Source organism: Eulemur rufifrons, chromosome 7 (genome assembly GCF_041146395.1).
Source record: "Eulemur rufifrons isolate Redbay chromosome 7, OSU_ERuf_1, whole genome shotgun sequence".
Lineage (NCBI taxonomy): Eukaryota > Metazoa > Chordata > Mammalia > Primates > Lemuridae > Eulemur > Eulemur rufifrons.
This window is the reverse complement of record NC_090989.1, coordinates 11,992,762-12,008,211: the sequence shown is the minus strand read 5'-3', so window position 1 is coordinate 12,008,211 and position 15,450 is coordinate 11,992,762. Positions and strand designations below refer to the sequence as shown.

Here is a 15,450-nt window from a genome sequence, read left to right as displayed (position 1 = left end):
TTCTACTGAAGAATAACATCATTTATCATTCAAGTACTAAGTAAACCCTTTGACAAGGTGTAATCCCTATTTTTGAGAATTCATCATGATATTCACTAATAAAAATGGGTACAAGTTTTTGCAATTAAAAAAAAGTGTTTGGGTTCTAATGTAGAGGCCACAAAGATCCAAACCATTTCATGGTAAAAACCACACCCAAGTAGAAACCAAATTGACAACATGTTTCATTTCCAAATAAATGTCTAACCTTTTTCCAGATTGAAATTAGTAATATCTGTAGAAGTTTCTTCGTCATCACTGGAAAGGCCTTCAAGGTGATCTGCCATCTTACCAGTTTGCTCTCTGGCTTGTCTACGACGAGTCCTAAATAACAAACGTGAAGTTTCCAAATCACATGAAAAAGATTCCTCCCTTCCCAAACAAAGCAAGCATTTCCCAAACAGAGTACTTTTAGAATTACCTCCTGGCCTCCCGCTCTGCAATCCGGCGTTTTGCATGTTCTTGATACAGTGCCCGATCTCGTCCAAAGGAATCAAGATTTGGTGCCATCAGAGCTTTATCTGTAAAACAGCAATGGTTAAAATTAAAAGCCTTCCTTCAACAATCTCGAGGAAAGAGTTTGCACAGAATAAGCCATTATGATAGACTGTTTGCTAATCTCAACAGCAGAATTCTGCAATAACTGGGTAGGTTTTTAGTTAGAACAAATCTCAGTGTTATTCTGCATTCCCATGAAAAGAAGTAGAAAAGTTCAAGAATTGATTTCTTTTTTAAGAGTCCGGCAACCCTACACAAATGCAACTGAGCTTACTCACTATTTTTATGTCTAAGTAACAAGACTAGTTTGTGCTATCATGACGACCAAATAAATTAAAAATAAAAATTACCTGTGCAAAGGGAAAAATAATAGATTACATTTTCAAGGAAGAACTTAAGCATCACATGTTGAATGACATGAAATGGGAGCAAAGAAACGTAGGTAGGAAAACATAAGAAAACAGCTTTGTTGCAAGAGTTTAATAATTTATTCTCTTTTATTCTAATTTTGCTTTGTAGAAATTTACTCTATCAATACTTTTAGAACAAGGCAAAAGTATAGATTGAAAACTGTATCTGAGTAGGACCAACTTACACATTCTCAAACACTACTCTTTCATAGCACACTTGGCCTTTTTTAAAAAGAAAAAATCTTTCTAGGGTAATTTTCTAGCTTTAGATTCCAATTCTTCTAATTTAAATTTATATTTTAGTTACCATACTTTTAGTTTCCAAGAGTTGGTTCTTATTCTTACAATATTGCTCTTCTATAGCATTCTATACTGGTATTGAGTAAGATACCTTCTATTATCTTTAAAACATTTCAATTACGTTTTAAAGCTTTTTGCTGCTGTCAACATTGTCTTTTTCCTCAGTCCTTTTGTTCTATTACTTGTGTTGGTTTTTATGATGACTGTTAACTGCCTGTTCACATATAAAAGCAAGATTGGAAGCTCTGTGTGCATAGCTGGGAGTTGTCTAAAACAAGCAACTCCAACACACCACTGGGTAGGAAAGCCATTTCTTTTATTGGGCACTCCCAGCTGTTAGTGTCCCAGGGTCTTTTCTCCATTCTCTTTCATCAGAAAAGACCCCTCTAATCTTGTCTAGGGTAGAAGGGATGGCGGAAACATCTGTCTGCTATACTTCCCTCATTTCTACATTTTAGTTCCACACTATGTAGATATTCTGGAAAGTATAGAATAGTTATGGGAAATAAACAACCCAAGAGATTGGGGGAAAGGGCGTTCTCATGTAAGATAAAAGACGTCCATTTAAGACATGCTAGCTAGCATGTCTGTTCATTAAAAAAAAAAAAAAAAAAAAAGACCTGTGCATTTTTTTCTCTGATATCAGAAATATGTCACCAAAATCAGCAGCAGGAAAAACAAAACCAAAAATCAGCTCTTACTTCAGAGTATCCTAGCTATCATAGTCTATTATTTTCAAAAGCTGACTTTTTTTAAAAGAGTTTTTCATTCATTCAAAATAGCTCTGATATTAGGAAGGAGATGTGTTCCAGAGTTCACTAATTTACAATGGAAGATTACTACAGTAAACAAGAAAGATGCCCCAGCCCCACCTCAACTATGAGTTCACTATACACCCTAGATGAAGTAGATAAATTAGCTAAAATATCCCAAACTACAGAAATAATTCCTGACTCTTTAAGAGGTATCTTTCATTAAAAAAATATTTTAAAGACTACTCATTACCTACTTAAACACTGCTTATTTATAGGTTTCATAAAATGTATATTGGGGGAGATACGTGAATGTAGATGACTCAAGTGATAACCTCCTTCATTTCTGTAAGAATTATACACAGTAATTGTGGAAAAGTGCTTATAAATCTAAATACATAACTTTCAGGCTATTCTTTACTTCTTTAAAAAAAAAAAGATCAGAATTGATGCTTCAGTGTCTCAGCAATTCTCCTCAAATCTCTGGCAATTAATACATACTACCTCTAGAACAGTATTTTCACTTTCCCATTATCTTTCAATTTCCAACTTTCAGTCTAATTAACAGGTATCATTCAACTCTTCTTCAAATTCCATATTAAGTATATAGCTCCATATTCTGAATAACAGATTGTAGGTGGGAAAGGTATTTGATGAAATGTACAGTTCACACAAACCATCTAATTTAAAAGTAAATGACTTCCCTTCGTAGTTTAATGGTTACCTGTATTCTGCCCCAGAAATCTGGTTCTGTCTGGATCAAAAGTGATCTGGGAGGGATGCATTAGTCATTCAGGTGCCCAATGTTAATAGTTCGATTTAAACTTGTATGGCAAAAACAGAAGGTCAAAGCTATTTATTTATATGGCTCACAGCTGAGTCTGTCTCAGCTCTGAGGGCCATATTACCATCTCTTTATGCTTCTCTAAAACCCATCTGATATACAGGAGGATGCTTTCTCAGAGATCCAAAGTCTCTCTGACTTTGAAGACACCTTGTATGGCAAGGCATTGCTTTCGGAAAGAATAACATTAGGGTCCTTTACACTTCAGTCACCTGAAGTGGTTGTTTAACATGCAGGTTTCTGGACACCAAAGACCTAGGTAAGAATCTCTAGGGCTAGGACCAGGAAATCTGCATTTTAAATGAATATCAGGTAATTGTGATACACTCTTCCATTTGAGAACTAGTGACATGGGAACAAAGAGATGACAAAAGAAGCCACAAGGAATCCACATCAGGAAAATTCCTATTAGGGCACTCAAGAATATGAAGGGAAATGGGAAAAAATGGAATTTCTCAGCTAAATTGTTTAAAAAGGTTTCCAATTAGTTTTGGTTTTCCATAACACGTCATAATGAAAGTAACAGAAATTCAATTTCTACATTTTTACACAAAATTTCCAGAATTGTAGGCATCAACTGACTTACTAAAAAACTCAGTACATAAGGCAAACTAGAGAAAGGAACATTTAAAAAGAAAATACAAAAAAGTATGCTTTATCCAAAGGGTGAAGCTCAAACTCCCCTAATCTTGGAATTGTAGCAGTTTGTTTTATAATACAGCTCCCATCCCCTTCCCCACAAACTTTCCCAGTCCCTAAACTCAAAATCTTTCACTGTGATCAACAGCATTTGTACTGGTGTTATGAACAGGATGAAAATGGAAATCAAAAAAATCAATTAGGACCAAACAGATAGTGGTTTTAATATAAAATACCAATAACGTGTTTTTTATACTCTAAAGGAGAATGAAAAAATATGCCTAAAGAAGAATAAGACTGATAGCATATTATCGCATGTACTTTGAGCTCCTCTGTGAAGCTGTATTTTCTTAAACACAATTCAAGGACATGTCGTTATAATCTTTAGATCTACCTGACATAAGAGCAAGGAAATTTGTTTCTTAAAAAAAAAAAAACTGCTCTGAGATCTCTAATTTTCAATTAGGCTGCACTAAGTAAACAAGGTTGTTTAATGAATAATAAAAACCTTCAAGATGGACTGACTTGAATGGCTTGAAAACTCCGAAGATTCATCTTTAATATCATCTTGTCGTCTTTGGACAAGGCGGGAAGCTCGCTGTTTGTACAGCTGATGTATTGCTGATTCAAGTTCATTAATCAGTGGCACCTGTAAAAATACAACACACTCCGTAACACCAAACTCCTCAGCTGCTTACTTATTTGAGGGTTCCATTCTATTTCCGGATTTCTGAAAAAGTACCCTCTCTATGGACAGAATATTCATGAATCCCCAACAGCACATAAATGTCAATTCAGTTTTACAATGCTTAGGAAACATGAGTTCTTCTTCTAATCCAATAATGTCCAGTGCCTAGTTATTGGAGTAAAAGGTAAGTTCGGTTAAGAAAGGTAACATTTCAATATTAATAGAGAGAACAAGTAAAGAAATGTCAAAAATTTTAATGCTTTTTCTTTAAAGAATATTTAAGTACTTAGAAGTCTTTCAAATGTCTATTTTTAATTTTTCAGCAGCATAATTTCCATTGCAATGGATCTGAATAGGTAAGAACAAGAGTCTGCTAACTGCCCAATTTTGGACATTTAAATTGCTCTGCCACTCATATGTACCAAGTATCTTGTAGTAATATGTTAAACCATTTTGCAGCTTTATTACACATTTTAAACATAAACGGAATGATTTATAAGGCAAATAAAATGTTTAGCTATCACTGACCTGTCTGAAATCAATATATCTCAAACTGAGAAAGTTCTTCCCTTCCTATCAAATGTTTAAATTTTTCCATATTTTGTAATAAAATTCTTCACATGGATTGTCAGCTTACAAAGTCAAGAGATTTTTTTCAGGTTAGTATTCATAGCTAAAGCATTTACTTGATTCACATAGACTATAAAAGCTTATAGAACATGAGACCTAACTTTAAAGAAAAAAAACCAAACAAACAGAAAATGTTCTCTTTATAAATATCTTATGTTATAACCAAATGCTATGAAACTTTCACAAAACACTAATGACCACTAGACATACCTGAGGAAACCAGAAATTCTAGTTTCCTGGTTGTTAGTGCAAATGGAAAACACATTATTTAGAGTTTGGGAACACTGGCACCAAGTGTTATAGCAGCTTCCTGAACTGAACAGACTGCAAATGGAAAATAAAAAAAGGCAGGTGGAATACAAAGATGTCTGTAATAAAAGCAATTTTATATACTTGCATGATTTCATTGCAAAAGTAGCAAATGTTCACAGAAAGGTCAAACTGATGGAGTCATGTGCCACAGCATGGGCAACAATGTCCCCAAATCTGCAATGATTATCCTTGACAGCTGAGTCCAGAGACTCTATCATTAAAATTTACTATAATCTGATTTCCCTTTAGTAATTACTGCCATATCATTGTGACATACACTTTCCCACCCCCTCATTTAAAAAAAAACATTGTGGGACTAAAAACAAATGTACCTAGCAAGCATTCTTTTAGTCCTGGAGATTGTTAACCTTTCTCTTCTGTAAGAGCTACATATCTGAGCTGGCATCACACAGAATTTAATTTTCCAATTTATAGTTAAGATTCTGACAATGTAGTTTTTCTGTTTAGGAATTGGAATGCCTTTAACAAAGCTCAAAGAAAAACTTTATTGAGAATAAAAACTCTAAACCACATTTTCAGCTCTCATTCAAGTTTCTTAACAATACTGATTTATCTCAAGAGTCTGCACTGTGACAATTTCTTTACCCTCTCCAAACTCAAGACTGTTATTGATTATTACTATTTTAGGATCAAATTTAAGTCAAAGAACACAAGAAAGATGATTATAGGGAAATAAAACAATGCAAAGTTAAAATGATTTACAAATAATTTAAAACCTAAGTTCAAAAACCACTTAAACTTTATAAGGAAAGAGGAAAAAACAAGGAATCTTTACCTTTTTATGATCTTACCCTGAAATAATATTTTTATAGTATAACAACTAAACTGAATATTCAAATCTATCCAATTGTTCCTAAATACTTCCAAGATGACAATTTATGGTATTATCAACTCAGCAACATTCTTAATAAAACTGAATGCATATAAAGATGTCAGAATAAAATAAACTACTCATCTTTAAAAGAGGGTATATCTATCTCTCTTTTAATTAAAATGTAATCACTGTAAAATATATAAGGTTTAAGATCTGCTCCAAAAACATCTAAGTGACTATAGCCACATTAGCACAACCTGAAGTAACTTCTCTAGGACAGGATAATCAAGGAGAGATGAAGTACACTAATAATTCAGCAATTAAAAACTATATAAAGTAGGTATCCTACTATTCTTTTTAATTCAAGAATGGTATGATCTAGCCGATCATATTACTGTCGAATTTTTTAGAGTTAACTGTGTTTGCAATTACAAATGTCTTAGTTTACTCAAGTTAAGTTCCAAATCAAAGGCCAAGTTACTTCAAAAACCTCCCCAGGGAAAGCCTAACGTACAAAAACATAGTTTAAGAAAAAGATCCTTTCGCTAGTCACAAAGGTTATGGGACCAGCTCCCAAGGTCCCCACTGGGCTCAGAGGGGCTTTACCAGGAGGAAGGACCGTCAGCTCTGACACTTAGGTTCCACTTCCAATCTTGACTCCAGCCCCCTGCACAGAGGAATACAGTCAAGTCTATGTTACTTCCCCAACCTAAGCAACTGATCAGCCAGATGGGATATTGTAACTCAAACTGCATTTGCTTCACCAGAAACCAGGTAATAAGGATAAAACATGGCCGGGCGCGGCGGCTCATAACGCCTGTAATCCTAGCACTCTGGGAGGCCAAGGCGGGTGGATCATTTGAGCTCAGGAGTTCGAGACCAGCCTGAGCAAGAGCGAGACCCCATCTCTACTAAAAAATAGAAAGAAATTATACGGACAGCTAAAAATATATATAGAAAAAAAAAAAAATTAGCCAGGCATGGTGGCGCATGCCTGTAGTCCCAGCGACTCGGGAGGCTGAGGCAGGAGGACTGCTTGAGCCCAGGAGTTTGAGGTTGCTGCGAGCTAGGCTGACGCTACGGCACTCTAGCCCAGGCAACAGAGTGAGGCTCTGTCTCAAAAAAAAATATATATTAAAAAAAAAAAAAAGGATAAAACATGATAAATCCTACAGAGAGGACATGGCCAATGCTGTCTCATGCTGGATCTGACCACAGATTGACTGGAACCATTAAAACCCATCAGGAAGACAGTCTGGCAATATTCTTTTGCCAGCCTTTGGTTTTAGGGTATTGAAGTAAACAAAAGAGATTTAAAACAAAAAAGTTAAAATACTCATTTAACCACACTATATGCTTATAAATTCTATGCTAATCTGCATAGCCATTATGATGAGAGGAAATGTTCCTTCCAATCCAAAGTTCAGAGACAGGATATTTAAGGACCATGATTTTAATTTTTTTTTTTTTTTTAAAGATAAGGCTACAAAGTCCACTAATGATCAACATCAAACAATACCTTTATTTTAAAGAAAAATCAATTAAGAGGTCACTTGAGAAATTAGCTGTGTGCATCTAGTTTTTAAAAATGCAAACAATAAATGGTGTAATAGAATGCAAAAAATTGTGCCAACTATCATACTAAAAAAAATGAACTTGGAAGAAATGAGACCTTAAAAAATATTATGTCCAATGAATGGTTTCTGAAATGAATAAAGCATAGGTTTACTTAAGATGAAAACACTAGCAGCAATGGCAACCATCTAGAGTAGAAAAAAAAAAAAAACTAATAAAATTTTACAACTTTATTCATATTTAGAATAACTTGTAGAAACAGTTATAAAAATAAGTTTAGACCTAAACCATAAAAAAGAAAATTCCATCAGAATGAGTCCCTTATAGTTGAATAATTCAGTGTAGGCTAATAATCTAGCATTATATTGAGATAAGACTCACCAAAGCCTTATTTAAATGTGCTTTGAGGTATTATCTATTTTTCTGTTTTCAACAAAGGTACTATAATGCCCCCAAGAGATAATGCCACTAACGAAGTAAAGAAAATGAAGCATGAGTTTCACCACTTCTAAAGTTGAATTCTGTGAATATTTCCTGATAATTATAGAACGTTCTACACAAGGCCATCTAGACCTCCCTAATTTTGCCTTATTCAAAGAGATTAATATTTTTACATTCTTACCTTTTCACTGAAACACTCAAGCAAGTCTTGGACATACCCTCGCATTTCTTGCAAAAATTTATACCGTTCACCAATACCCCCAGAAGACCCTTCTAATCTTTCGATAGCCCTGGTAGAATCCACTCGGCTTTGCAGATGTTTTTCATGCTGCTGTCGATTTGTTTTGTGCAATTCTTTCATGGAGTCCAACCTTAAGAACACAAAAGGATAAATATAACACATTTACATCCAAAAGTCTATGCTGTCAGGACTCTTGCAATATTATAATAATGCATTTAGTTCCACTATTAGAACATAAAAATACTTGGAATGGCATCTTTTCATGTGTACTGCTTTTTTCCTCCCAAAAAAAAAAAAAAAAAAAAAAAGGCAGTTTACAGACTTCGTATAAAATTATTGGGGAGCTAACCAAAAAATCGCACTGTTTTGCTTTCCCCCCATAGCTTGACTACACTTTTTCAGAGTCCAAGAGGTACAAACTTAGAACTGTCTTCAACAAGATCATGGAGTGGCATTTTTTATAATTTTTCGAGGCTTCCACAGAAGTAATCCAAGAAGGTAGCAGAACAAAGTATGAAGTCATCTTCTGTTTAGCGTTTGAAGATGGGCCAGTTAATCTTCTTTGCTGATGTTCTGCATCTGCTACCCCAGACTACAAGTTGCCTGAGGGAACAGAAAGCTAGAGGACAGGTCTTTAAGAAGTTGATCTGCCCTACCTGTCTTTAAGCTGTTTCTTTACCAAATCAATAGTAACGGGAGTCATCTCATTACTGGGAGTTTTGAAAGGGACTGTATTATCTGATTTTTGAGATTTGGCATCTGATGATCCATAGGCCGTATAACTATAAGGAATGCCATAGGATGAACCATAAGGCATTGTCTGGTAAGTGTTCTGGTAGTACATATTCACTTCAGCGGGCTGACTCGCTTGAACCTAGAAAAGAAATGAGATATATATATGAAAATTAGAAGCTAAACCTTTGAAAAGAATAATATGCCTTTAGGATTAAAAAAACAAAACAAAACACCTAACAGCAAAAATTATAACCATTTCCCAAACAGCATGTAATTAAAACAAATAATTGCAGTATTCTTCAAAATCAGGTAAGAGTAGCATTGGATGAATGTCCTATCTCTTGATGGAATCACTGTATTTATTTAAAAATAATTTACAGAAAAACATATTATCAGAGAAGTTTAGAGTTGGAAGGGGCATTAAAAATAATCCAAGGCCACTTCTTATCAATGGAATCAGATAAATGTCTTGCCCACGGTCATGGAATAAATGGGCAGCCAGAGATCACAATCTAAGACTCCTGACATCCAGTCCAAGACTTTCCTTATTATACTATGTTCTTAACACCACCCAAATGCATGCAAATTGTGCCTCAAAATACTCATTTATGCAATTTCCCCACTGTATTACCTAATTCTATAAAACAAATTATTATAACGTCCTGGGAAGGTATTTTTCACCTATCTCAGTAAGTTTCTGCATTAGAAATCCATCTTAATCAAAATTTTTAAAGTCCCTGAAAATAAACTATACAGGAAAGAAAAAGTCTACCTAAAGCAGCGGTTCTCAAACTTTAGCGTACATCAGAATCAATTAGAGGGCTTGTTAAACACAGATTGCTGGAGCCCACCCCCCTGGAGTATCTAACTCTGTTGGTCTGGGTCTGGGGCAAGAGCGAGGACTTTTGCATTTCTAACGCACTCCCAGGTGACAGTGATACTGCTGGTTGCAGTATCACTTTGAGAAACACTGATGTAAGAAACTGGAAATTCTTCCATCATTCTGACTGCAAAAGGCAAAATATAATACAGTTTCCTCTAAAAGCCTATGAATATATACAGTTCTCTGATATAGAAAAAAATAAAAGAACAAAACCCTATGAATATATAACTTCATGTGATTTTCTTGATTATGTTACTTGAATGAATTGACAAAGATTCAATATGGAATATGTTTTTACTTATAAGAAAAGAAACAAAAATGCTTTTCAATCTACTTTTTAATTTTCAAGTTGAATTCTTTAGTTCTTACCTGAGGGATATTAATTCCTTTTCTTATCTGCTCCTGTTCCCATCGGCTGAGCTCCTCATCTTGTTCTCCAGTTACTAAAGCATCGTCATCACTCCCCTCAATACCTGTGGCCATTAGCAACAAAGGAAAGTAACACTCAAAAAAGAGGGAGGGAAGAGATGCTATCCTGATATTTCACAAGAATTGTGCAAAACTATTGTTATTAACTCAATCTTACTAAAATGTCTATTATGAACCCTTCTCTCATTGATACTCCTGACTTTGTTTAAACACAGCATCCCTTGAAGCTAAAGGCAGTATTAATGTAATGGTTAAAATGTTAGGTAGCTTTCTTAATCTCTGTAAGCTTGACATCAACTCAAAGGGAAGAATAAAACCTAATGCTGCCTAACAACACTGATTAATTTATGCATGTAAAGTGCTTAGCACAATACTAGCCACACAAGAAGTATTTAATAAATGTTAGTTACCACAATCATGCTATAGTTTTCAAAAAATTCCAGTAAGACACTTGCACCCAAGCAAGCAAGAACAGTCCTCTAACATAAAATAGTTAATTAAGTGTAAATACTTTTTGACTATAATATCAAATCACATTTAATAGTAATGCAATGGGCCAATGCGCTTACTATTCAAATAAATCACATTACCTATTTCCTCAGCAATTTTTTGTCTTTGTGACTTTTCTTTCACAGAAAAAACTATACGGCGTTTCTCATCATCATCTTCATCATCGCTGGCATCGTTCTCATCTTCCCTAACAAGGCGACCTTTACCAGGCTCATTATCATGAGGAGTGAAATCTCCCAATTCCCGGGCCATCTGACGTTTTTTCCTTGCAGCATGTATAAAAGCTGCATCTGGAATTTCTCCTGGAAACAAATGGTAAGAATTATAAAATATATCAGTAGTAGAGATATGAAGTTTCTATTTCTTGAAAATATGAAGTGTAAAATAATCCAAGATAGCCTGGTCACAGCTGCTGGCACCCCCTCCCTTCCCAAACTGTGCCTGCAGTCCAATTGATTTATATTTTTAATTCAGCATAAATGGAAGCTAAAACTCACTAAGGAAACTAAAAAGAATGTACAATGGCAATATATATGGGAACGAGTGGAACGGGAAAAATGGAAAACTTACCAAAGCAGTTTTGTTTTAACTGTAATTTTTTTTTATTTTTTAAGAAATAAAAGCAATGAAACCATATTACTAAACTGGAAAACAAATAACAAAAATGGTACCCACAATCTCAAGACCCTAAATGCACTATTTGATTTACAGCACATTTCTCTTGCAGACATTGTTTTCAATTCACCTGTAATCACATTGTATATATAATTTTGTATTTAATTATTCTTCATATTAAACCATGATAAGCTTTTCTCCATGTTATTTTTCCATATAAATTTAATTTTTAATGTCTTAACAGCATTTCCTGAACAGTTACAGTTAATGCCTTGCTACTTGCCTAATTGTTACTTAAATAGCTACATAATATCCCATCAAGTAAATGTACTGTAATATACTAAGCCTTTCCCCTCCTGCCATTTTGCCTAAATTTTGCTCATTGCAAATAATGTTGCAATAAAAACATAATTTCCTTGGGATAAAATTCTAGAAATGGAAAGACAGGGTCAAGGGTAAGAACATTTTGAAATCTATTGATTCATATTGCCAAATAGCTTCAAATAAGGACTGTAGCAATTAGACTGCCACTAGTGAGATATATATAAAATTTAGCACAACTTTCCCAGCCTAGAGTGGGCATTTTTAAATTTTACAAACATTAAAATTTTATGAGTTAAATGGTATCTCTTCATAATTTAAATTTGGCTACTAAGCACTTACTTATTCAAAAGCTGATTAGCCAGTGGATAGATTTGTAAACTATTTCCAATAAAAAAGTAAAAAGGAAGAAAAATATGGACATAAAACTAATCTTAATTTGAAATACATAAAAAAAAAAGAATTTGAACTGCTTACCTATTTACTTGAAGATCCATTTACTTAAATAAAAAAATTGTGAATAAACTTGGGAAAGTTGGGTAACTTCTAGTTCTCCCATTTTCTACATTTGCAAATGGAAACACCCTGGCTTCAAACAGAAATGTCACTGTAAGAAATACCATTTAGCTAACTCCTTCCTTAATATTCATCTTTAAAGACGGCCCCTTCTTGAGGGCTTAGTTCAGGTGTGATAAATATTTGCAAGTACATACCTGGACGGAGAACATTCAAAGAAGATAAAGCATTTGAAAAAGTTCCACCAGCCTTTGGCTTTTCTTCCTCTTTTTCACTTTCCATATCCATTTCATCTTCACCATGTTCACTGATGATAACACCATCTTCTTGACTTGTATCCTTAACATGTCCTGTTTTGTCCAAAGGTTGTTCATCTAAATTTTTGAAAAGATCAATAAAAATAAAATGTATAAATTATAGAGTCACTTTTTATTTAATTATGGGCTCAATCCACTAGAGCTTGAATTACTTTAACTGTTTATTAAAAACTTAAAACACTGATGAATATGAAATAGCATAACAGACATTAGGTAAAAACAATATAGAGGACACAAGCATGTATTTGAGGCCCCCTGTTCAATCCTACCTCCATTAATTTTATCAAAATTTTAGTCATTTATCAAAATCAATTGTTTCTTCCTCTAAACTCCCACAGCTCAGACCTCTTTAAAGCATTATTTCATTTTATATGTCAGTATTTCATTAAACCCCTAAGCCCATTCAAGGCAAGTTTCTGTTAAGAGCAAGGTATAATACATTTATGGACCAGATAAGTTTCTTAGTAACGTACACTTATATGGGATATCTTCTTAGCTCATAACCATTTGTCACCCATCATCCAAGAGGTGAGACCCCAATAGTCACATTTACACTGTGCAAGCCTGACCCCACTGCCATGACTCCATTTTTTAGTGTGGACTTCTGACTGAAGCAGAGATAACGTCCTTCTTTTTCTGGGAATCTTGAACCAGGACAAAGACAAGTTATAGACTATGTGACACTAAGAACAACCACATGTAAACTAGGAAGGGTGCTGTGGAGTGGCCACATTCTGCCATCTGAACAGAGAAGATAGCTCTCTAATTCTCAGTTCTAGGACAATCCTGACACCCATTTCAAGAGTGCTTTCCTGCCACTGGGGTCCAGGAGGCACCATTACATCTTTATGATAAACTGTTCTCCGTTCATATAACTTATAACTAAGTCAGTCCTATTATGGCCTCCATCCAAGGCAAAATCAAGAAAATCAAAGTGTTTCACCTTAAAGCACTGAACCTGGTAATGCTCACAATAGGCACAATTGAGTATAATGAAACAGTAAAGCAATAGTTTATTCTAAATATGAGATATTCTGCTGTTGTTTCCTTAGCATGTTCCCTTCAGGAAAACTGCTTCTAAAGTTCTCCCATCTTCTCAAACCATATTCTACTCCCGTAAATAACAGTCCCAGAGACAATATCCCTCCTTCTTTGTAACTTTATCAGGATTTAGGTCATTCTTTTTTAGGCTTTTTTCATTTAGCATCTTATCATGTTAGCCACAGACTTCTTTCTTAAGTGCATTCTAAAGTTATGAAATTTTCAAGCTCACTTTATCAGATGTATGATTAAATGAGGTGAAATACTACCTATTTCCTTCTGCTCTAAACCCACACTAAATCAGTGGCTTTTTAATAGGCCAAAAATAGAACTGCAAAAGTTCTACTATATCAGATATGCTCGAATAATGAATGATTTCTGCAGATTTTTAAAGAGTCAATGTTCCATTAAGTTCACAAATACTTGTGATTGAGCAAATACAAGGCCAAAGCAAGGTGATAGGTTAGTGTTTGTGAATGGTCATGTTATCCTTCCAGATATCTCTATAGAGATGCTAAGCTATCTTTTTCAAGGCTCCCCTTCTGCCTTCAATTTCCCTTATGACTACTTCAAGACACTTGTTCTATTACTATCCGCTTCACCTTAAACCTGGTCAGGCTCCCCTTCTCCTCCTCCTCTTCTGTCTACAAAGACACAAAGGCTTCTCTTCATCAAAAAAGAACTTCTACTTGATGCCGTCAGTCCCTCTAGCTACTGTCCTCAGCTATTGTCCCCTACTTCTTTCTGCCAAACTTCCCAAAGAAGCAGTTTAGACCTGCTACCTTCCACTTCCTCACCAACTTTCATGCCTCACCTCTAGCAAACGGCCTTAGATCTCACAGCTAATGCATATATGTGGTATTGTAAAGCAATTTAGCAAAATATATTCCTTCTTCCGAACAGCTCTGCAGGCACAGAGCCTAGCCATGGACCATTTCCTCCCATCAGATGTCTGCTCCACAGAAAAGCCTAGCAACCCTGCAGACAGCCATTCCTTGGTCCTCATTTTCCCTGACCTTTCTTGTACTATTTCAGATGAGATCAGGCATGTTCAGGGTGGTATAGCCGTAGACTCACGAACTATGTGTGTTCATACAACACACAACTGGCCATCATCATCTTGAAACCTTCCTCCCTTCTCTTCTTTGGCCTTTCTGATTCTATTGTATCTTTGGTAACTTTTGTACCTTCTCCTCTATATATAAGCTTATTACAAAATAGAAGTCTTTGGTCCCCAGTAATTTTTCCTTTATACTGCTCTCTGATCAATTCCATTCACTTTTCATTATCCCCTCAATAAGCACCATACCTGAATCTCTAACTGTTCACTGGCTATGTCCGCTCAAATTCACGTTAATGAGTGAACTCATTACCTTAGGAATGTCATAAAAATGGGTTTTTCCAGTCAATATTGCTCTTGAAGTTAACTCATCTCTGCCTAGCTAAGGAGGGTTGCAGGTAGAAAGGATTATGATTTGATTAACAAAAGACATTTCAGTAATAATGACAATCTATAATACAAACAGAGGCTCCACATTTGGAGAGGACATAAATTTGGTTATCTAGTGAGTGGAATATCAGAATTATATGAGGGTGGAAGGCTGCAAGAGGTCACAGAGGATGGCCTCATAAACCTCATACTTGCTTCAATTTCTAAACTTAACAGTACATGGCCACCATGCCAATAGACTTCCTCAGTTCTCACTTTTCCTGACCTTTCTTGTACTATTTCATCATATATAGTTGGTTCTCAAAGTTCAAGGAAAAATGAGGCAGTTTCCTAGACTCCAAAATAATCAGTTCCCCTAAAATATTCTTCTTCCCACCCATCTTCCTTATTTCTGTACATACTACATAATTAATCTCAGTCACCCTGTGC

The 15,450-nt window shown here is 35.0% G+C and overlaps 1 protein-coding gene across 2 annotated transcripts in view; it reads right to left on the bottom strand.

The window, feature by feature from the left end:
* The window catches only part of PAXBP1 (PAX3 and PAX7 binding protein 1), a 32,225-nt gene that overhangs the window by 12,610 nt on the left and 4,165 nt on the right, over positions 1 to 15,450 (bottom strand). For both annotated transcript variants that reach the window (XM_069472334.1, XM_069472335.1), the window contains exons 3-10: positions 12,411 to 12,587; positions 10,842 to 11,063; positions 10,192 to 10,295; positions 8,861 to 9,078; positions 8,145 to 8,334; positions 4,008 to 4,131; positions 461 to 560; positions 248 to 363 (exon numbers count right to left, since the gene is read on the bottom strand). In XM_069472334.1, the coding sequence (XP_069328435.1) occupies positions 248 to 363; positions 461 to 560; positions 4,008 to 4,131; positions 8,145 to 8,334; positions 8,861 to 9,078; positions 10,192 to 10,295; positions 10,842 to 11,063; positions 12,411 to 12,587 (1,251 nt within the window). The remainder of the gene's footprint in view (positions 1 to 247; positions 364 to 460; positions 561 to 4,007; positions 4,132 to 8,144; positions 8,335 to 8,860; positions 9,079 to 10,191; positions 10,296 to 10,841; positions 11,064 to 12,410; positions 12,588 to 15,450) is intronic.